The 24,101-nt window shown below is 37.3% G+C and overlaps 2 protein-coding genes and 1 pseudogene across 8 annotated transcripts in view; 1 reads left to right on the forward strand and 2 right to left on the reverse strand.

Moving 5' to 3' along the window:
• The window catches only part of PANK1 (pantothenate kinase 1), a 110,287-nt gene extending 104,846 nt beyond the window's left edge, over positions 1–5,441 (reverse strand). The window contains exons 1-2 of one of the 3 annotated variants that reach the window (XM_065922880.1): positions 5,281–5,441; positions 4,529–4,671 (exon numbers count right to left, since the gene is read on the reverse strand). The gene's annotated coding sequence lies outside the window, so the exon portion shown is untranslated. Of the gene's footprint in view, positions 1–4,528; positions 4,672–5,127; positions 5,233–5,280 lie in introns of those variants that run through there. The other 2 variants (XM_065922881.1, XM_065922882.1) reach the window with 2 other exon arrangements.
• A 130-nt stretch (positions 5,442–5,571) lies between these two features.
• KIF20B (kinesin family member 20B) overlaps positions 5,572–24,101 on the forward strand; it is an 83,023-nt gene continuing 64,493 nt past the window's right edge. For 4 of the 5 annotated variants that reach the window (XM_065922891.1, XM_065922893.1, XM_065922895.1 and 1 more), the window contains exons 1-7: positions 5,664–5,759; positions 11,504–11,651; positions 19,703–19,789; positions 19,890–20,006; positions 20,463–20,601; positions 21,927–22,111; positions 23,986–24,022. In XM_065922891.1, the coding sequence (XP_065778963.1) occupies positions 5,737–5,759; positions 11,504–11,651; positions 19,703–19,789; positions 19,890–20,006; positions 20,463–20,601; positions 21,927–22,111; positions 23,986–24,022 (736 nt within the window). In that variant the 5' untranslated portion in view covers positions 5,664–5,736. Of the gene's footprint in view, positions 5,760–11,503; positions 11,652–19,702; positions 19,790–19,889; positions 20,007–20,462; positions 20,602–21,926; positions 22,112–23,985; positions 24,023–24,101 lie in introns of all 5 variants that reach the window. The other variant, XM_065922892.1, reaches the window with a different exon arrangement.
• LOC136158221 (single-stranded DNA-binding protein, mitochondrial pseudogene) lies at positions 21,017–21,463 on the reverse strand (annotated as a pseudogene).

The raw sequence follows: 24,101 nt of genomic DNA on the forward strand, positions 1-24,101 counted from the left end.
ATAAGTAGGAAAATGAAATCTAGCCTGCAAACAAAAAAGAGGAGCATTTGAGATAAGACGGACAGAAAGTCTTTTCTAAGTAGGTAATGTGATAGAGGAAATCTAAAGGAGGAAGAGAAGTGAGTCACATGATAAATGGAGAGGCGAGAACTCAGGTGGAGGGAATCTATGCAAAGGTTCACATATGCTAGAAGAGACTGGTGTATTTGAGGTACCCAGAGTAGAACTCATTGCATAGAGGTAAGAAAGTGGGGAGTGAGACTGGCTGATACCTGATCTTGTAGGGCTTAGTAGGTCATCATAAGAATTAGGAATTTGGGGGACTTCTGGTGGTCCAGTGGTTAAGATTCTGTCTTCCAGTGGAGGGGGTGTGGGTCAAGACTCTACCCTCCAATGTAGGGGGGGGTGTGGGTTCAATCCCTGGTCAGGGAGCTATGATCCCACATGCAGGGCAGTGTGGCCAAAAAAAAAAAAAACAACACCAAAACAATCAGGATTTATTTTCCCTTTTCATTTTAGAAAAGGTCAAAGCTATAAGAACTATGAACTGTTTGTCACATAACTGTTTTGGTTCTATTTTCTTTGTTCTCTCTTCTTTTGTTCTCCCTAACATTCTGTTTCCCCCCTTAAATCTTCTGAAGGTAAGTAGTTGCAGACACTGACACACTTTGCTGCTAAATACTGAAGCAAACATCTTTCCAAAATAAAGACATGCTTCTATATGGTCACAAATTATCACATGCTCCCAAATTAATACTGATTCAGTATAATCTACTATATAATCCATATTTAAATTTCCCCAATTGTCCACAAAATGTTTTTCTTTTTGCAGTTACTTTTTAAAAAATCTATAACCAATGAAGATTCATGAATTTCATTTAGCAACAAGCACCACAACTTTTGACTTTCTCTTTCCCTAACACTGACATTCTAGGTCTGTTGACCTGTAAAATGGTCCTCATGATTAGATTCAGGTTAAACATTTCTGGCAGGCTTCCCAGGTGGTGCACTGGCAGGAATCTGCCTGCCAATGCCGGAGATGCAGGTTCGATCCCTGGGTCAGGAAGATCCCCTGGAGTAGGAACTAGCAATCCACTCCAGTATTCTTGCCTGGAAAGTGCCATGGAGAGAGAAGCCTGGTGGGCCACAGTCCATGGGGTCACAAAGAGTCAATCTTGAGTGACCACACACACACAATTCATTGTTTTAGCATTCACTGATAAGCTTTATCTATGTTGATTTTTGGGTTCCCCAGGTGGTGCTAGTGATTAAGGAACCTGCCTGTCAAAGCAGGAGACATAAGAGACACAGGTTCAATTGCTGGGTCAGGAAGATCCCCTGGAGGAGGGTATTACAGCCTACTCCAGGGTTCTTGCCTGGAGAATCCCAAGGATAGAGGAGTCTGGCAGACTACAGTCTAGAGTCCCAAAGAGTCCAACATGACTGAAGTGACTTAGCAGGGATGTCAATTTTTACATTGGGAGTTGCAAAGTGGGGATATTTTACTATTGTTTTTGCATTAACTGGCATTCTCGTGTGAAGAGCTTTCCATTTTTAGTCCTCTTCTCCCTCATCCACCCTCCTACAAAGAGGAGTTAAATCATTAAATGTGTTATTAAACTATTATCATCATTATTCTTTTCATGCACAAATTGTTCCAAACATGGTGGTGTAAAACCTGTTAGGCCAGATCCAGTGTCCTTTGTTAAAATGACTATTCATCTGTGAAAACGTCTTTGCTTTTTCTGACAAGAATGTTCTAGGTTCACTTTATAATTTCCTTGCCCCAGACCTAGAAGCAGCGTTCTCTCCAAGAGGCACTGGTTTCTTTTAGTGATAAATGGTATTTAGAAACCATTTTGGTGGCTTGGTCCTGAGATATTCATTGTTACTGGGGTGCCAGGGCTTCTAGGCCTCCAGGCCCTGTCAGTGGACCCAATTAAGATAAAAAAAGATAAAAAAACCAAACAATCCAGGTCATTCTACTACCAATTCAAATCTAACATCATGGGATTCTTCTTTACTTTCTATCATACCATATTTATTTCTCTTCTCCCACAGTGAGAACCCTGGAACCAAATATGAATATATTTACTGATTTGCTTTTTCCTGTAACACATACTTAATAGTTTCAAGTTTATACCAAGACCCATTTCAACATCAAGTCTACTAGGCCAAGTTATTAATTTTTTTGCATTTCTTTTTGCTCTTCATCATATCCCACAACTCCTAACTCCTGTACATAGAATACTGTGCCCAAGTTAATTGAACAGGCTCTTTATCTCTGTGTAGCTATGCTGACAATTTGATATACAGGTATATTCATCTCTTTCTTTGCATTACATTTTAGGGCTTGCTTTTATTTTTAGGTTTAATTTTTTGAAAAGGCAAAATTCTGTTTTTTTTTTTTAAAGTTACAGAAGTCACATTCCCATCCCCAACAGATAGCCATTTACAACTAATTTTCTGTTTTCTAGTTTTAATATTTCTATCTTCAAAAATATACCAAAAATGTGTGTGGAATACATATGTATGTAAACTCTCATTTCTTCTTCTTGCTTACATAATAGTACAGTTTTTATATACTTTTGCATCTTTTTTCTTCACTGAACAATATAAATATCATTTTATTCTAAAACATCATTGAAGTGCTTTAAGCCAAAGGCTGACATGATCATTCCCACGTGAAGCTGGTTTTGCCGCCCTATAAATAACGGAGAACAGGATGTGAAGCAGGCGGCCAGCTGGAGGCTGCAGGGGTCTGGGCAATGAAAAGAGAAGCAAGCATTTATTTCACTTCTAACAAAAAAGTACAACAGATACATTTGTTTACGAACTGGATGAGAGTGGTGAGGGAAAAGGAGAACTCAGAGATGGTTCTTCCTCATGAATAACTAGGTAGATGCGTGGTGGTGTCATTTACTGAGGCACAGATTAGGGAGGAGAGGCTTCCCGTTTTGCAATGAAAATTCATGGTCCCATATTGAATATGCTAAGTCAGAGATTAACAGTAAACAAGGAGAGGGTGACCTTTTGCTGGCCCAGAAGTCAAAGGAAGAATGTTTCAAGGCTGAAACATTTAACTGTGTGGATGAAACAAACTGTGAGGAATGCTTCTGAGAGCTAGAATAAAAGAAGGCAGAAAATCCACTGGTTCATATATTTATCCTGCCCCTATACCTGGGTGCTTACTCCTCTCTTTTTTTTTAAACTTATTTAACACCTAATAACCCTTGGAGATCCAGATCAAACACTACTTGCTCAGGGTGTGGTGACACTGTCTTACAGCTCTAAACATTTTCTTCAAACCACTCAGTACAGTTGTAATTTCTCAATTATTTATGTCTTTTTATTTGTATTTGCAATTTTTTTGTCAATTATTTGAATATAACAGTGACAGGTTTTTATTTTCTTGGGCTCCAAAATCACTGCAGACGGTGACTGCAGTCACAAAATTAAAAGATACTTGGAAGAAAAGCTATGACAAATCTAGACAGTGCATTAAGAAGTAGGGACATCACTTTGTTGACAAAGGTCCATATAAAGCTATGGTTTTTCCAGCAGTCATGGACAGATGGGAGAGTTGGACCATAAGCAAGGTTGAGCATCAAAGAACTGATCCTTTCGAACTGTGATGCTGGAGAAGACTCTTGAGAGTCCCTTGGACAGCAAGGAGATCCAACCAGTCAAACCTAAAGGAAATCAACCCTGAATATTCATTGGAAGGACTGATGCTGAAGCTGAAGCTCCAATACTTTGGCCACCTGATGCGAAAAGCCAACTCATTGGAAAAGACCCCAATGCTGGGAAAGACTGAGGGCAAGAGAAGGGAGCAACAGAGGATGACATGGTTGGATGGCATCACCAACTCAGTGGACATGAGTCTGAGCAAACTCCTGGAGACAGTGATGGACAGGGAAGCCTGGCATGCTATACTTCATTGGGTCGCAAACAGTCAGACACAACAACAACGAAGCTCCTCGAGGGTTAGGGTCTGTTTTGGTAGCTTTCCTCCACCGTCTCAATACCTCCTAGTCTAGTGTTTGGCACTTAGCAGGTTTTCCATAAATATTTGTTGAACAATAAATAAATGTAGCACCTGGAGGGCCCAAGAGCTGGAATCAGTAACAGCTAGTAAAAAGCAAAACAGGCATTATGAGGTGCAGACTGGAAGGGTAGACTTTTGGGTAGACTTGACTGAAAGGGTAATGAGTTTGACACAGAGGCCCCTAAAGACTGAAGTTCCAGCCCAAGCAGTAAATTCCAGTTTTATTTGATCATCTCTCCCTTCTTCCTTTTCACACCTACTTTCTCTGTTCATTTTCACTCCTGGCCTTGCATCCCTTCTTTTCTCCAAACTGGCTCACCACAAATATGATGATTTTGTGGGGAAAGAAAGCAAACTGAATGAGACAGTGGGAAGTTAGAAAGGGAAGGGGGGTAAGTCATAGGGAACACAAACAAAGAATAAGAAAAAGAAAGACAGTAAGCTCAACGGAACAGTTACTATGCTACAAATGCTACTAACCAAGTAAAACAGTGGAAAATAGGATCACATGTGAGGCAGCAGGTCTTGAAGTCATCCAGCTGAGTTTAAATTCCCAGTTCCACCATTAATAGCTGTATGCCTTTGAGCAAATTATTTAATCTTGAATTCAGTTTCCTCAAAATCTATAAAAAGAGCATAGTAACAGTACCTACCTCATAGGTTGTTCAAAATCTATAAAAAGTGCATATTAACAGTATCTTCCTCATAGGGTTGTTCTCAGGATCAGTACCATAACCAGTTTCAAAGTGCTTAGGACCATGGCTGGCACAAGGTAATGCTCAGTTAACGTTAGCAGTTACTTTTCTTTGAAATGAAGCACAGCACATAGAGATGGCCCAAGTAGTAAATAACTTGTCATATGACTGTAATAACACTGCATCAAAAGAAAAGGATCACTTTAAAATAATCTGAGAAGATGTACTGGCACTTACATTTTGAGCACTGCAAAGACCTTGCCTGTGCGTGGAAGATAGGTAGCTGCTTTATATTTTCAGAATGGCAAACAACAACAACAACAACAACAAAAACCCACAAAAAGAGAAGAATGCTTTTGAAAATCTTTTCTGAGAAAAATGTACCTTGTCCATGAGGGCGCCTATGGACAACAGGTAGGATCAAGAAGCGAAGGAAGTGAAGTGACCTTCTGGGTGCGGGCAGCTCATTCTAAGTTACTCTTTCGAAGCAGAGCCTGTACCGGCCCACAGTGAAAAGGCCTGCCATTCATTTCTCACCTGGTCCCTAGGGGAGTCGCGGAGCTAAGTGCAGTGGCAGCGGCCTCAATTCGGGGCCTCAGCTACGTCTTTATTGTCTCCAGATTAGAATCCGAGATCCGCAACGCTGCCAAGACAGGGTGGTACCCACCTCAGCCAGGAAGCAGCAACCTACCCAACTTGGCACGCGGAAACCCGCAGGAAGCTCCGCCCACTAGCCGCTCTCCAGTCTGCTTCCGCCCATTGGTCGCTCGGCATACCGAGACCCGCCCCTAAATTTGAAAGCTTCTCCCGGGAGCGGTCTACAGAAGGAGACCGCGGCGCTCCGACGCGTCTTCCCGGAAGCTCCGCCCACTCCCAGCGTTCAATGCGGGACCCTGGCCGCCATTGTTTGAATTTGAAAAGGGTAATAACTCGGTTCTGGTCGCGGGTCGGGCTGGCAGGGTAACGTTTGCAGATGAGGGTGCGAGGAAGGAAATGGGGGACTGCGTACATGCCAGGTGAGGTGAAGAAAGGTCTCAGACGGTGTGAGTACCTTCCGACGGGGCTCGAGACGCCCCTCAGGTTACTGTCGATACCTGGGGCTCCGGGTGGAGCCAGTGGAGGGCCGTTTTACTAGCGTTAGGGTTTAAATCTGGTCTCCGCCGTTTCAGTCCCTGAGGTTGCAAAGAGTCGGACACAACCGACTGAACGACAACAACCGCCGCTTATTAGCTCTGAGGCAGGGCAACGACTTCGGTCTCTCTGGGCCTCAGTTTCTTCAGCTGTTAAAAGGGGTTAATTTTAGAACCTACCTTTCCGGCTCTTACGACGATAAGGTAAAACTGTTAGAAATAGTGCCATTGGTACAGTAAGCACTATGTATTTGCAGTCCTTAGTATTTTTATTATTGTTGCTGCTGCTGTGAGGATCAGGCCTCCTTTGCCGAATCTGGTGTCTGTATCCCCAAGGTGAGCAGTTTGCTCGGCAAGTGGCTTGGTCTGTTTTTAGGGCAGGTGGGGGCTCGATGTCTGTGCAGTTATTTCCAGACTGCTACCACTGGTGCCGGGGCGCTCCCTTCTTGGTCTTTGCAGTGCGGAGCGAAAGGGGGTGTGTGTGGCGAGTGCGATGACTGCAGTCATCTCCAACCCCCCACCCCCCACCCCCCGTTTGAAAGGTTTCCCCCATCTCATTATACTTTTTGGTTCAGTGATTCCTGCGTAGTGCCGCTCTCTAATATTCCTTACTGAAGGGCTAATTGACAGAAGTTCGAGCCTTATGGGTTAGCTTGTTTTTAATCCCCAAGCTGATCAAATTCAGGTTTGAATCCGTTCTTAAAACAAGGTAGCATTACTCCGAAACAGCCATAGCAAAATGTGTACGTTTTATTAAATGTCCAAGACCTGAGACTTCAGGTTGCAAAATAATGTAAAAGACTCATAAGTTAATTGTGAAGGCTTTGTACTTTGTGGATGACATTCAGCAACCTCAGTAGCAATCCGTCTTCAACCATGAAATCTCATTGGAGAGAAGATAAAGGATACCATCTCTCAGACGTGGGAACAGCCTTCCGCACTGAGGACTTGAACCCTGCTGTTGGCTAGAGATAATACAGGACCAAAAAAAAATTCTTTTTTGCGCATAGAGGATTTTATTTATTATTATTTAACCCACTACACAGGGAGTCTTTGTCACTGCCTAAATCTCTGAATTTGTTGTAGGGGTACAGAGTAGTATAAGACAAGGTCCTTGCTCTTGTTTCTAGTCTAGTTAGGGAGGCCACACATCCATAGAAGTTAACTAAAAGTACAGGAAATGACAATATATCTCTCAATTTTATGATTGTTAAGGGGCAGTTTGTTCATTGAAAACTGAACATAGAATCAAGCACAAACAACTGTAACCATATTTTTTTTAAAGGAGGTACAGTATTCTTTTTAGCTTAGTAATTTCATAAATATGTGTCAACATTTTTTTAAGCCAAAAATTAATTGAAGGCAAAGAATGAGGGTTACTTTCCAGTTTCCTGAGCATTTCCATGAAATTTCAGTTATGAAATGTCAAGCCATTGCATTCATGTTTTTGTAAACTTTTCTTTGTTCTAGATCAGTGGTTTTTATTCTATCAGATACTATTTCTTTCTAAGTTTCACTCATAAGTTGAATATTTGAAATATTCTATCAAACTACATTTAAATAACTTTTCTCATTTTGATTACATCATTGATGATACAATGACAGCAAAAAGCAATAAAGATTAAATGTGCTTAATTGTATGGTTGGTTGATCTTGTAGTTTACTGGGTTTTGTTGAAGTGTAAATGTATAGTTTCTTTAAATCTTTGAAGTTTAGGGAAAAAAGAGAAACAGCCTTGTATTGAGTTTGAGGGTTTCAGCTCTGATCAAGGAAAAAGATACCACCACACGGTGGCAGTAACACACAAGGAACTTTAGCAGGTGAGCGCTCGGACAGGACTGCGCGCTTTAAAGCTGCCCGAAGCATGAGACTTCTCGGAGGCTAGAGTGAAGGGCTGTCACCTAGAAGGGGAGGGTAAGGAATTGGGGAGAAGTGGGAGTAACAGCAAAGGGAGCTCAGTATAAGTCCTTGCTCAGCAACGCAGTAGGGAGTCTACATGTCTGAGAACTTCAAAGGGCAGCAGTGGCTTGGGGTCTTTATAGTCTTGGATTTTGTCTGCGGCTAGTGGATGGTTGAGTGCAGTTTCATGGAATGTGCAAACCAGATGGGCTCTAAATGGCTAAAACTAAGATTATTTTGGCTATATATAAAGCAAACAGATGTATAAAAATTTGAGTTTGACACCTCAGGGGGTTTTTAAACTAATGTTGCCAGCCTGCTGTGAGGAAGTAAACAATGCAGGGCCAGTATACAGGGGCCGTCTTTGGCTCATTTACTTAATGCCTGTGGATGCCCATTACAAGTACCTTCTTGAGCCAGGAACCTTATTGGCAGTAACTGTTCTGAATATGTCATAATATTCAAAGAGTATAGTGCCCTCTCCATTTCTCCCTGATACTGTGCGCCTAGTGGATTCTCAGTAAATATTTGAATGTTAATACCTTATCAGTGAAGCTTACCTCTACATTTGTCTTTAAATTTAGTGACTTGATGCTTAATTTAGTTGTAGTAGTTTCAGTTCAGTTCAGTCCTTCAGTCATGTCCGACTCTTGGCACCCCATGGATTGCAGCACGCCAGGCCTCCCAGTCCATCGCCAACTCCTGGAGTTTACTCAAACCCATGTCCATTGAGTCAGTGATGCCGTCGAACCATCTCATCCTCTGTCATCCCCTTCTTCTGCCTTCAATCTTTCCCAGCATCAGGATCTTTTCAAATGAGTCAGTGCTTTGCATCAGGTGGCCAAAGTATTAGAGCTTCAGCATCCATCCTTCCAATGAATATTCAGTACTGATTTCCTTTAGGATGGACTGGTTTGATCTCCTTGGAGTCCAAGGGGCTCTCAAGAGTCTTCTCCAACACCACAGTTCAAAAGCATCAATTCTTTGGCGATCAACTTTCTTTATACTCCAACTCTCACATCCATACATAACTACTTGAAAAACCATAGCTTTGACTAGACAGACCTTTGTCAGCAAAGTAATGTCTCTGGTTTTTAATATGCTGTCTAGGTTGGTCATAACTTTTCTTCCAGGGGTCTAGCGTTTTAATTTCATGGCTGCAGTCACCATCTGCAGTGATTTTTGGAGCCCCCAAAAATAAAGTCAGCCACTGTTTCCATTGTTTCCCCGTATATTTGCCATGAAGCAATGGGGACCAGATGCCATGATCCTAGTTTTTGAATGTTGAGTTTTAAGCCAACTTTTTCTACCCTCCTCTTTCACTTTCATCATAAGGCTCTTTAGTTCTTTTTTGCGTTCTGCCATAAGGGTGGTGTCATCTGCATATCTGAGGTTATTGATATTTCTCCCGGCAATCTTGATTCCAGCTTGTGCTTCATCTAGCCCAGCATTTCTCATGATGTACACTGCATGTAAGTTAAATAAGCAGGGTGACAATATACAGCCTTGACGTACTCCTTTCCTGATTTCAAACCAGTCTGTTCCATGTCCAGTTCTAACTGTTGCTTTCCTGACCTGCATACAGATTTCTCAAGAGGCAGGTCAGGTGGTCTGGTATTCCAGCTTTTTAAGAATAATTTTCCACTGTTTGTTGTGATCAACACAGTCAAAGGCTTTGGCATAATCAATGAAGCAGAATAGATGTTTTTCTGGAACTCTCTTGCTGTTTTGATGATCCAACAGATGTTGGCAATTTGATCCTTGGTTTCTCTGCCTTTTCTAAGTCCAGCTTGAACATCTGGAAGTTCACGGTTCACGTATTGCTGAAGCCTGGCTTGGAGAATTTTGAGTATTACTTTACTAGCGTGGGAGATGAGTGCAGTTGTGCAGTAGTTTGAGCATTCTTTGGCATTGCCTTTCTTTGGGATTGGAATGAAAACTGACCTTTTCCAGTCCTGTGGCCATTGTTGGGTTTTCCAAATTTGCTTGCATATTGAGTGCAGCACTTTCACAGCGTCATGTTTTAGGATTTGAAATAGCTCAACTGGAATTCCATCACCTCCACTAGCTTTGTTCGTAGTGATGCTTCCAAAGGCCCACTTGACTTCACATTCCAGGATGTCTGGCTCTAGGTGAGTTATCATACCATTGTGATTATCTGGGTCGTGAAGCTCTTTTTTGGATAGTTCTTCTGTATATTCTTGCCACCTCTTCTTAATATCTTCTGCTTCTGGTAGGTCCATACCATTTCTGTCCTTTATTGTGCCCATCTCTGCATGAAATGTTCCCTTGGTATCTCTGATTTTCTTGAAGAGATCTCTAGTCTTTCCACTCTGTTATGTTACTCTATTTGTTTGCATTGATCGCTCAGGAAGGCTTTCTTATCTCCTTGCTATTCTTTGGAACTCTACATTCATATGGGTATATCTTTCCTTTTCTCCTTTGCCTTTAGCTTCTCTTCTTTTCTCAGCTATTTGTAAGGCCTCCTCAGACAACCATTTTGGCCTTTTGCATTTTTTTTTCTTGGGGTTGGTCTTGATCCCTGTCTCCTGTACAGTGTCATGAACCTCCGTCCATAGTTCTTCAGTCACTCTATCAGATCTAATCCCTTGAATCTATCTGTCACTTCCACTATATAATTGTAAGGGATTTGATTTAGGTCATACCTGAATGGTCTAGTGGTTTTCCCTACTTTCTTCAGTTTAAGTCTGAATTTGGCAATAAGGAGTTCAGGGTCTGTTCCCGGTCTTGTTTGTGCTGACTGTATAGAGCTTCTCCATCTTTGGCTGCAAAGAATAAAATCAGTCTGATTTTGGTATTGACCATCTGGTGATGTCCATGTATAGTGTCTTGTGTTGTTGGAAGAGGGTGTTTGTTATGACCAGTGCGTTCTCTTGGCAAAACTCTGTTGCTCTCTGCTTCATTCTGTACTCCGAGGCCAAATTTGCCTGTTACTTCAGGTATTTCTTGACTTCCTACTTTTGCATTCTAGTCCCCTATAATGAAAAGGGCATCTTTTTTGGGTGTAGTAGTTTACAGGTAAATTATTCCATATTCACCTGTGACATATTAGGTACTGCTTTAAATACGTTCACATCACTTTTTTTTTTTTTTGGTCCTGCCGCATGGCTTGCAGAATCTCATTTTCCCAGCCCGGAATTGAACCCTACCCCTTACAGTGAAAATGCTGAGTCCTAACCCCTGAACCACCAGGGAATGCCCAGTACTTCACTTCTTGCTTGTATTATTTGAAAGAATTCAGTTGAAAGTAATTGTCCAGATAACTGAATTTAACTCATAAATGCTAAAACATTACAAAGTCTGTAATATTCTTCAGAAGACACTAAATAACTAAGCACAAGGTTATACTTACTCCACCTATTTGACTTCTGAGAGCATTTCAGACAGAGACTGAATGTTTTATACTATCTTACTTTGTGGATTATCTTCACTCATGAAATCTCTTTGGATGAGTCCACCTATAGTTTGGATCACATGAATAGTAGTAGTAGGCAATGTCCAATATTAGTTGATTTAGAATCTGTAAATAATCTGTTCTTTTGTCTTTTCCATGGCTCTTCATGTTATAGATGAAATAGTAATATCTTTCTTTTGGAACTCTAGTTATATGGCAAGAAGTAGTGGGCTGGACTCATAGACTTTTTAAACTTTGGATGGTTTATATGCTGATTTATTGAGATTTTCTAAAGATGTTACTGTTACTCTTGCAGAATGGAATCCAATTTAAATCAAGACGGGATGTCTAGACCATCTTATGTTTTCAGTGCTGACCCACTTGCAAGACCTTCAGAAATAAATTTTGATGGCATTAAGCTTGACCTCTCTCGTGAATTTTCCTTAGTTGCTTCAAGCACTGAGGTAAGTACAAGAAAAGAATTATGTTGATTGTTGTGATTCAGTGAAAATGGACATGTTCACACATGCACACATATACTTGTTGACTGATATGACTAAAGATGAGCTTTCAAACTTTGTAGGTTTAAGACAAAGTTTTATCTCAGTAAATTTCTCATGATGCCCTAAATATATAACAGTTCCTTTCCAAATAGTAGGTGCAGACAACTTAATAACTATTTATGCCTGACCTAGTAGCCATTTGAGAAAAAATTAAATGAAAAAAGAATTTTAACATCCTTCTTCACCAACTAAAGGTTACTTAGTAATGGGTTATGTGTGCCTTTTGGGTGCTGCACAACTTCTCAAGCTTTGGAATCAGATTAGACACTGCCACCTTCATTTCCTTTTCTTCATTGTTTTGGGGTTGTACTTGCTTTTCATCACAACCAGTAAGAAATCCAGCTTCACTAACATGACATCATCAAAAGAAGTAGTGTGATCCAGTGTTGAAACCAAATTACTTCATGGTTTTCCACTTGTGTCAAGTATTACTATGATTCTCTCAAAAATGTCAAATATTCCACTATGCCCCTGGGAACTGCAGGCCTTAGTTTAAAAAATAATGCAGATTAAAAAAAAAATTAACTAGTAATGTTTAAGAAATAAACATTACTAAGTTTCTACCACCCTACCTATTACTATGTTTGCTCTCTTTATAGACTTTTTCTTACAAATTTATGTTCAATTTATTTATATTCTCTTTACTACAGATTAGATTAACTTTGATGCCTTAGAGATGTACTAACCCATTTTATAAAGACAGATGGAGTGGATATATGCATAGGTATAACTGATTGACTTTGCTGTATAGGAGAAACTAACAACATTGTAAATCAACTACAGTCTAATAAAAAAAAAGACTGAACTCCAGTTAATGGAAACTGTGTACTTTGGGTGATAATGACATGTAACAAAGTTACCACTCTGGTTGGGGGGGGTGATAGTGGGGGAAACTGCTTGTGGGGACAGAGAGTACATGAGAACTTTGTACTTCCTCATGCACTTTCTCTGTCCTCAGTTTTGCTGTGAATTTAAAACCACTCAGAGTGACTTTGTTTTGTGTGTGTATGTGTGTGTGTTTTGTAAGTAAATGGTCTAGGAACTGACACTAGCAAAAAGGCAGACTAGAATGCTCCAAGCCCTCATTTCCCCCACGAAACATTAAAACAACAACAGTAACTAGAGCCTGCCTAAAATACCTCTGTGTGAGCTCTGAAAAGCAAAAATGCACAGCAACCATTAAATACCCAATTTAAAAAAAAGCAATGAAATGGTAAAAAAAAGAAAATGATGGAAGGGGAAGAGGGAGTATAGGGAACATAGATAAAAGAATAGCAATTATTTAATACCCATTTCGTGTGGTAGGCTCTTTTACTTTAGCTTATTTAATCATAAAAGAGAGAAAGGGATGGCCTGTTTTTGTACTGCTCACAAGCTGTCACTGGTTTTTGCATATCTAGATGGTTGAAGAAGGAAAATCCTATTTCATGACATGAAAATTATATGAAATTCAAGTATTGATTGGTTTACTTATTTTCTAGGTCTTCTAGGTCTGCTTTTGTATCACAGTGGCATTTGCTTGCTGATGGACACATGTGTTTATAGTGTCTGGCTATGACAAAGCTTTTATGAAATTTTGTATACAAATCTTTGTATGGATATATGTTTCCTTTTTTTCCCCCCTTGGATGAATACCTAAGATTGGAATGACTGGATCATTTTTAGGAAACTATCAAACTTTTTCAAAGTGATAATAGCATTTTATATTCCCAGTAACAGTGTGTGAGAGTTAAGTTCTTCCACATCCTCACCAACTCTTGGTGTGGTTAATCTGTTTGTTTTTAAAGAGACTTCATTTTTTAGAGGAGTTTTATATTCACAGCTAAAATGAACAGAAGATACAATGATTTCCCATATTTTCTCTGCCCCCACATAGCTTCCTTCATTATTAACATCTCCAACCACAGAGGTACATTTGTTACAATTCATGGATGTACTTTGACACATAATCACTCAGATTCCTTACAATATAGTTACATTATGGTTTACTCCTGGTGTTGTACATTCTATTGAACAAATGTGTTATAACATGTATCCATCATTATGGTATCATACAGTGTATTTTCACTACCTTAAATTCATCTATGTTTCATCTGTTCATCTGTTTCCCAGCCCCACCAACCATTGATCTTTTAACTATCTCCAATATTTTGCCTTTTTCAGAATATCATATTTTAATAGTTGGGATTATACTGTCTGTAGCCATTTCAGATTGGCATCTTTCACCTAGTAGTAGACATCTAAGATTCTTCCATGTCTTGCCATGGCTTGATAGTTCAGTTGTTTTTAGTTCTGAATTATATTCCATTATATGGATGTTCAGTTCAGTTCAGTTCAGTTGCTCAGTTGTATCTCACTATTTGCAACCCCATGGACTGCAGCACACCAGGCTTCCCTGTCCATCACCAACTCCCGGAGCTTACTCAAACTCATGTCCATTGAGTTGGTGATGCCATCCAACCATCTCATTCTCTGTCATCCCCTTCTCCTGCCTTCAGTCTTTCCCAGCATCAGGACCTTTTCCAATAAGTCAGTTCTTTGCATCAGGTGGCCATAGTATTGGAGCTTCAGCTTTAGCAGTCAGTCCTTGCAACAAATACTCACTTCTTTAGGATGGACTGGTTTGATCTCCCTGCAGTCCAAGGGACTCTCAAGAGTCTTCTCCAACACCACAGTTCAAAAGCCTCAATTCTTCAGCACTCAACTTTCTTTATAGTCCCCAACTCTCTACATCCATACATGACTACTGGAAAAACCATAGATTTGACTAGACGGACCTTTGTTAGCAAAGTATGTCTCTGCTTTTTAACATGCTTTCAAGGTTGGTCATGGTTTTTCTTCCAAGCAGCAAGCGTTTTTTAATTTTATGGCTGCAGTCTCCGTTCACAGTGATTTTGTGCCCCCAAAAATAAAGTCTCTCACTGTTTCCATTGTTCTGAATTATATTTAGTTCTAAGTTTAGTTTATAATTTAAACTAAATATATACTTATATATATTTGGTTATATATATATAAATACATATTTAGTTATATAAATATATAGTTTAAAATTTTAATTTATGTTTATAATTTATAATTATAAATTTAGTTATGAATTATAGTTAGTTCTGAATTATATTCCATTATATGGATGTACTGTGGTTTATTTATTCACCTACTGAAAGGCATTTTAGTTGCTTCCTTTTGGGGCACTATGAAAAAAAATTTTATGAGCATTCGTGTGCAAGTTTTCTGTGGACATAAGTTTTCAGTTTCTTTGGATAATTACCAATGAACATGATTGCTAGATTATATGGAACAAAAATATGGTTAATTTTGTAAGAAACTGTTAAACTATCTTCCAAAATGGCTGTAACATTTTGCATTCCCACCAGCAGTGAGTGAGAGTTCCTGTTGATCCACATCCTCACCAGCATTTGGTTGTCAGTGTTCAGATACTGGCTATTCTAATAGATGTGTAGTGATAGTTCATTTTAATTTGCATTTCCCTGGTGACATAGAGTGTGGAGCATCTTATATGCTTATTTGTCATCTGTATATCTTATTTGATAAGATATCTGGTAAGGTCTTTGGACCATTTTAATCAGTTTGTGTTCTTATTGTTATATTTTGAGAATTCTTTATATATCTTGGTTAATAGTCCTTTATTTGGTATCTTTTTTGCACATATTTTCTCCCAATCTGTGGCTTGTCTTAGCATTCTCTTGATTATGTCTTGTACAAAGCATAAAATTAGTTTTAATGAAGCCCAGCTTATCTGTTATTTCTTTCATAGATCATGCCTGTGGCATAGAATAAAAAAAGTCATTGCCAAACACAGGATCATCCAGATTTTCTAGAATTTTAATCGTTTTGCATTTTACATTTAGGTTTGTATTCTTTTTTAGTTACTTTCTTTGACGGGTGTAAAGTCTACATCTAGGTTAATTTTTTTGCATCTGGATGTCCAGTTGCTCCAGCCCCATTTGTTGAACAGACTGTCTGCTCACTTGTGTAGCCTTTGCTTTTTTGTCAAAGATCAATTGACTATATTCATGTTGATCTAGTCCAGGGCTCTCTTCTGTTCCATTGATTCTGTTCTTTTGCCACCGCTACACTCTCTTGATTACTGTAGCGCTACACTCTCTTGATTACTGTAGCTTTATAGTATGTCTTAAAGTTGGGTATTGTGAGTCCTTCATCTTTGTTCCTCTCTTTCAATTTCATGTTGGCTATCCTTAGTAGTCTTTTTATTTTTAGTCATTCTAATAGGTATGTATGGATAATCTAATTGTTATTTACATTTACCTAATGACCAAAGATGTTAAATATGTTTTCATGTGCTTATTTTCTCTTTGTGTGTCTTCAGAGAAATGTCAATTTAAATCTTTTGCCCATTAAAAGAATTTTTTTTTAATTGAATTTTAAGTGTTCTTTATGTTCTCTGGATACATCTGTCTGTCAGATATATCCTTTGCAAGTATTTCCTCTATGGCTTGTTTTTTCATCCTTCAGGTGTTTTGGAAGAGAAGTTTTAAATTTTGACAAAGTCCATTTTACCGGTTTGTTCTATTATGTATTGTGATGTTTGTAGCATATCTAAGAAATCTTTGCTTAACTCAAGGCCACAAAGGTTTTCTTCTATGTTTTTTTTTAGAAGTTTTTAGTTTTAGTTTTATATTTAAATCTGTGATCTGTGACCCATTTGAAATCAGTTTTTCTATACAATGTGAGGTAGGTATTCAAATTGCTATTTTTTAAATTGTATATAGATTTCCAGTTGTTCTAGCACAGTTTGTTGAAAGAGCTATCATTTCTGTACTGCATTTCCTTTACAGCTTTGTCATAAATCAAATATTCTTGTATGTGAAGGTTTATTTTTGAATACTCTATATATTCTGTTTCATTTATCTATCTCTGGCTGTCAGTAGTCCACTGTTTTGATCACTGTAGCTTTAAAATGTGTTGAACTCATGTGGTAGTGTTAGCCCATCAAATTTCTTCTTTATCAGAATTGTTTTGACTGTTCTAGGAACTTTGCGTTTATCTGTGAGTTTTTAAATGAGTTTGTCAGTTAATCCCCCAAAAACCTTCCTGCGATTTTTTGTTGCAATTGCATTGAATCTGTAGATCAGTTTTGGAAGAATGAATATCTTAACAATACTGAGTCTACCAAATAATGAATGAGGCATATCTCCATTTATTTTGGTCCCTTCTAATTTCTCTGAGCAATGTTTTTTAATTTTCAGTGTATGGTGTTCCCGATCTTTTGTCAAGATTTTTCTTTAATTAGTTCATAATTTTTTGAGGTTATTGCAAATTGTTTTTTTTTAATCAAATTCTGTTTCTTCTAAACATATACAGAAACATGACTTTTTGCATATTGGTCTTCTATCATACTACATTGCTAAACTCATTTAATAGTTCTGGTAACTTTTTTGAAGGTGTTGTTAGATTTTTAACATCTGAAAATGTAGATGCTCATGATGTCTGTGAATAAAGACAATTTTATTTCTACCTTCCCATCCTTTTCTTCTTCCTTTTTCTTCTCTTCTTCCTCTTCCCCTTTCCTTCACTTCTTTCCTCCTCTCCCCCTCCTTTCACCTGATGACTTTGGCTAAAACATCTAGAACCTCTAATATAGTGTTGAATAGAGGTGGTGAAAGCAGAAATCCCTTTGTTGTTACTTATCTTGCAACTGTTCTTTGATTCAGTCTTTTGTCATCAACTATGTTGAGCATAGGTTCTTATATGTTCTCTTTATCAGGTTAAAGAAGTTCCCTTCTATTCCAGTCTGCTTGTAATTCTTATTACAAATGGATGTTGAATACGTACATCAAATTCAAGTCATTCATATGCACTTTATTTGCATCTAGTAGTGATGAAAGTTTCTCATTTATTCTTTTAATGTACTAATTGATTTTTGAATGCCAACTTGACCTTGCACCAGGATAAGCTATTTTTTGTTAGGATATACTTTCCTATTTTATATATTAGCTAATATTTTGTTACGGAACTTTTGCCTCTTTTTTTCCTGATAGGAAACTTTTTTCAGAATATTTTAAAACAATTACATGTCAATAATAAGAAAACAATCTAATAAAAATGGACAAAAGATTTGTACAGATACTTCACAAAAGAAGCTATACATAGGGTTAATATGGACATGAAAAGGTGCTCAACATCATTAGTCATAGTCCGTTCAGTCACTTAGTCGTGTCCTACTCTTTGCGACTCCATGAACTGCAGCACGCCGGGCCTCCCTGTCCATCACCAACTCCCGGAGTTTACCCAAACTTCTGTCCATTGAGTCGGTGATGCCATTTAACCATCTCATCCTCTGTCGTCCCCTTCTCCTACCTTCAATCTTTCCCAACATCAGGGTCTTTTCAAATGAGTCAGCTCTTTGCATCAGGTGGTCAAAATATTGGAGTTTCAGCTTCAACATCAGTCCTTCCAATGAACACCCAGGACTGATTTCCTTTAGGATGGACTGGTTGGATCTCCTTGCAGTTCAGGGGACTCTCAAGAGACTTCTCCAACACCCCAGTTCAAAAGCATCAATTCTTCAGTGCTCAGCTTTCTTTATAGTCCAACTCTCACATCCATACATGACTACAGGAAAAACCATAGCCTTGACTAGACGGACCTTTGTTGGCAAAGTAATGTCTCTGCTTTTTAATATGCTGTCTAAGTTGGTCATAACTTTCCTTCCAAGGAGTAAGCGTCTTTTAACTTCATGGCTGCAATCACCATCTGCAGTGATTTTGGAGCCCCCCAAAAATAAAGTCTCTCATTGTTTCCATTGTTTCCCTATCTATTTGCCATGAAGTGATCAGACGGGATGCCATGATCTTAGTTTTCTGAATGTTGAGCTTTAAGCCAACTTTTTCACTCTCCTCTTTCACTTTCATTAAGAGGCTCTTTTAGTTCTTCTTCACTATAAGGGAAATGCATAAATTAAAACCACAATCAGATGCTACCATCACACCCAGTAGAAGGGCAATAATGAAGTAGACTGGCCACACCATCCACTGGTGAATTTACAGAGCAACTGACATGTTTATCCACTGTTTGTGGGAATAGAAGATAGTATAACACTTTGGAGAACATTTTGCCTTTATCTTATAATTATTAGGGATATTGTTCTGTAATTTTTTTTCTGAGGATATCTTTGTCAGGTTGTGGTATTCAGGTTATGTCAAACTCAAAATTAATTGAAAGGTGTTCTCTATCCATTTTGTTAGAGTTTGTCTTTAATTTGTGTGATTATAACCTTAAATGTTTGAGAGAATTTACCAATGAACTGCCAGGTTATTGCAAATGGTATTGCTTTTTGGAGGGCTTGGAGTTTCTATATAGGATTATTTTGTTTGAATATAAGTTGAATTTCTTTAATAGGTATAGAGTTTTTCAAATTTTCTTCTTGTGTCTTGTTTGGTGAATTGTGTTTTTCATGTAATTGTTTTCTTTTTACTTTTTAATATAAAGCATTTCTTTAAAATTATTTTTTAAAAAATGAATTAAGCTAATTCCTTTCTCAAAGAAGCAGTAAGGAGAATATAATACACCAAAATAAATAAGTAAATAAAAGTGCATGATGGTATTGAGCATTGGTGTTAATTGAGTATTCTGGTTACTTGTGATTTACTCTATTCTGTGTTTTAGTGACTTTCAGCCGTGTTACTTGTATTGGTTATAAAAGTTATGATTTTATGCCAAAGAAGCATTTGTAAACTTTAAATATAAATATAGAAGGCAGGAGAAATTGAATCTTTTCTGGCATTTTTGTTTTTTTAAAACAGATTTGTTTTTCTTTAAACAAATATAAAATGGATGAGAACAGAAGAGTCACTGTTTGCTTAGAGGTTTTGTATAATCTCAGATTATTCTATGACAATCAGCCACTTTAAAGAAAGGTGATACCTGAAAATCTACATTTTATATCTTTAAAATATTTTCTTCTTCTTAAGGCAAACAGTTCTGAATCTAAAGATTATCTCCAAGTTTGTCTTCGAGTAAGACCATTCACACAGCCAGAAAAAGAACAAGAGTCTGAGGTTTGTGCTGAATTTAATTTTATAATTTATTTCCATTAAGTGGGCACAATATCATCATTTTAATTTACTTGTTGTGGGTTTTTAATTATTTGTGTTCTAGGGCTGTGTGTATATTCTGGATTCACAGACTGTTGTGCTGAAGGAGCCTCAGTGTACCCTTGGTCGTTTAAGTGAGAAAAGCTCAGGGCAGATGGCACAGAAATTCAGTTTTTCCAAGGTAAGTACCCATATGAAACTGAAGGTTTTTCTTTTCTTAAGCTAAATTGCTTCCTAATTGTATATAATGAACTCTGTACACCTTGTGCTTATGAAACTTAGATCTTAGGTTCTGGTATTTTTTTCTCAATGGTAGGGCTCAAATTTTAGGTGTGTAAATATGTAATTGAAAGTGAATAAATCATTGTAAAAATTGTACAATCTCTTCGTGGTTGGTGGAAATGTTCTTTTAAAAATTTAGATGAAAGATTATTGGCTGGATCAGATTTCTATCATGAAAACTTTTGGCAGTAGTTAAACTAGCAATTGTATCTGTGGGGATTGGGAATATGTCAGCTATTTTAAGAATGAGTCTTGTAAGACAAATCTTTGAAATACTAAAAATATTAAAGGGTAGAACTCGTGACTATTAACTTAAATTTTCTAAAAAGACTTGTTTTAAAAAATGCTTGTTTAGGTTTTTGGCCCAGAAACTACACAGAAGGAATTCTTCCAGGGTTGCATTCTGCAGCCAGTTAAAGACCTCTTGAAAGGACAGAGTCGACTGATTTTTACTTATGGGCTAACCAATTCCGGAAAAACTTACACGTTTCAAGGTAAATGGTTTTATTTTTGCTAGAAAGAAAAAAGGAAACCCTAATATTTGCTCATTTTCATAATACTTATAGTTATGTTTCCATTGCCTTGCAAATTTGCTCTGTTTTTAATGGTAATAGCATATTGAATGTGTATCGCCCATGGCTTTTAAATCAGATTGACTTAATTTGTGAAACTACTTTACCCATATGATAGAGAATTACATGGTGATGAAAACTTGGAAAAAGGACTGATGTAACATAAAGAATTAAGCATAGAAAACCAGGGAAACACTTTATATTTTATTTTACTTTTATTTATTTATTTTTTTTTATAGCAAAGAGTATTTTAATTCTTGTCCTTAGGAACTATAAACATTAGCATGATTTGGAAATGAGACTGTACCAAACACTGGCCAGAGAAGAATCATCCAGTCTATGGCTTCTCTTTCATCTGATCACTCAGAAATATAATATTATCGGCTATAATTGTTGTTGCTTGTCGTCTCACATTATTTTTATCCGTATATTCACCATAGTCTACTTTCCCTTCCACAAAAATTCGAGACCCCTTTTTCACATACTGATACGCCACGTCTCTGAGGCCCGGTCGGAACACTGAAATTCTATGCCATGTTGTCTTTTGACTGACATCACCCATTTGGTAGATTTCGTTTTCCCCTGATCGCCACATCTCATTTGTTGCTAGGGAAAATATTGTGACTGGGTTTTTTCCTTCTACCTGTCTCATGACAGGGTCCTGACCTACACGACCAAGCAACTGCACGCGATTCAGAGATCTTTCGAGAACCAAACTACTAGCTACTTCAGCCTCATGTCTTACAAACTGACGAAGCACCTGTACTACAGGTCTTCGAAACATGGCTTCTACTCTCTTTTCTGCCAATCTAATCTTTAGTATTTTCCGCTGAAATGTTCGCACGCCCTGGCTCAAAGCTGACGCTCCCAAGCAACAACGTAAAGAGCCTGGGAGGTGCGACGACAGCTGAGTCCTCCGCGCGAAAAGAGGAGGTCTACACACAGACAAAGCAACTCCTCCCCTATTTTACTTTTATACTTTGTGATAATGAATGATAGCCAGTCTTAAAACCTGATTTGAATGTAAAATTTCAGGTTTTACATCAGGCTAATAGTTGATAAATGTCAGTTATACAATGAAAACTAAAGTGATGGAACACTGAGTAATCTGCAGGTTTTCTCACTTTTTGTCTTAGCTTTTTACTCTTGCCTATTGGTGGTATAAAAGGAGTCTTGGTAGTTCAACAATGTTTCTTTACTCTTTCTTAGTACTTTGAGAGACTGTAAAACACAAATTCTTGTCATAGGCACAGAAGAAAATACTGGCATTCTTCCTCGAACTTTGAATGTGCTATTTGATAGTCTTCAGGAAAGACTGTATACAAAGATGAACCTTAAACCACATAGGTCCAGAGAATATTTACGGTTATCACCAGACCAAGAGAAAGAAGAAGTTGCTAGCAAAAGTGCATTACTTCGGCAAATTAAAGAGGTATGGGAGTATTTTAGCAGGTAAAATACACATAATTGTGACCTTTTATTAGCTCTTCAGTTTGTTTCAGCCTATATTGAAATATCTTGTTGTGGTTGTTGTCTTTTCGTTATGATTAAAAGCTTTTTTGAAGAAATGTCTTCATTTTCTATTGTACAAACAGCTGAAATGTTTAAACAAAACAAATGTAAATGTTCTTTAATCATTTTAGGTTGTTGTAGAAACAGCAACTTTCTATAGAATTTTAAAAAATTCCTTTTTCTATTTGTAGAAGTAATGTGTATATACAAAATCTAAGCAAGAGGATATGAAAAATAAAAAAAAAATTTCCTATAATTTCATTTCTAAAGAGAAAAATTAATATTAACAGATATGAGCATGTCCTTTTTGATCTTTTTCTCAGTATACCAAAAAAAAAAAAAAAATCTATGTACTGAGGTTTCTATGTATGTCTATATGTTGTTTAGTCACTGAATCATGTCTGATTGTTTGTGACCCCATGGATTGTAGCCCACCAGGCTCCTCTGTCCATGGGATTTCTCAGACAAGAATACTGGAGTGGGTTGCCATTTCCTTCTCCAGGGGATCTTCTGGACCCAAGGATTGAACCTGTGTCTCCACCTTGGCAGGCGGGTTCTTTACCACTGGGAAGTTCATATACACATGCAAATATAGTCATATATAAATAGTTGCATATATCTTTATTCCCTTTTTCTTTGCATGTGGGATAATGGTCTTTTATTTAACAAAAATAAGATTTTATTATACAGACATTCTCTAACTTGCTGTTTCATTTAACATATTGTAAATCTGTTACTACATTAATTCATGTGTCTCATCTGTTTGTTTTTTCCTTTTTCTTCTTTTTAATAATTTTTTATTAAAACATGTTTTAATAAAGTTATACTTGTCTATTTAGTCCTTCTGGATTTTGTGTTATGTTTTTACATGTTATATTCTAAGATTGTTAAAAACTATTAACAGTCCTTTTGGATATATTGAAAACACTGATGAGGATTTGTTTTTAAATAATTTAGAAATCAGGGTTTCAAAGTAGTGTTGCTCGGTGGAGAGTAAAGTTCAGAGTCCATGATTATGCTCTCTGAAAGTAAAATAGTATTTTAACAAGATTTGTGGAGATTGGTGGATATATGTATAGATAATTCATAGAGGAAATTCAAGTCATTAATATTGAAAAAAATTTTCTCTAACAGTTTATCTAGTTAAAATATTATTTTGCCTATGAAATTATTAAGATAGTAAAAACATGAGATCATACTTTCTTTTTTTAAAGTCTCTTTTTATTGAGTTTGCTGTACAATATTATATGTTTCAGATGTATGACATGAGATACACACTTTCACTTCCATATATTGATTGTAAAATGTATTTCTCCAAAGCAATTTAGCAATGCTATATTATGAGTGAGAACTTGAAAAAAAGTTCATATCTTTTCATCTACCAATTCAGATTAAGGTATATAGTCTAAGGGAACAATTAAATTACAGAAAGAAAAAATATGCTGTTTATCTTAGTATTATTTAATTAAGTAATTTCACATCACATCTAGTCAGTTATGCAGGCACCAAATGTTTGTTAATAATTTTTAATTTTATAGAGAGAAAGCTTACAATGCAATCAGTGTAGGGAAAAGAATAGATGGGAATATATTGAGATATTAATAGTAATTGCCTCTGAGTGGCAGGGATTATATATGATGATATTCCTTTGAATATTTTCTGTAGTTTCCCCAAATTTCCTATTAGTTTGTTGAATTGAGTAGATGAAAGGCTGGTGACTTATTTGGATAGGGAATGAATTTACTGGTTATTTAATCTTAACTAAAAATATTTTTTAACTTAAATCTTTTTCAGGTTGTTATGCATAATGACAGTTATGGTGCTCTTTATGGTAAGGTTTCCTTTCTCATATACTTTTAAGATGTTAATTATTTAAAGGGCTTTTAATTTTTGAATCACTTCTGGTGATT

Source organism: Muntiacus reevesi, chromosome 2 (assembly GCF_963930625.1).
Source record: "Muntiacus reevesi chromosome 2, mMunRee1.1, whole genome shotgun sequence".
In the NCBI taxonomy this organism is placed as follows: Eukaryota; Metazoa; Chordata; class Mammalia; order Artiodactyla; family Cervidae; genus Muntiacus; species Muntiacus reevesi.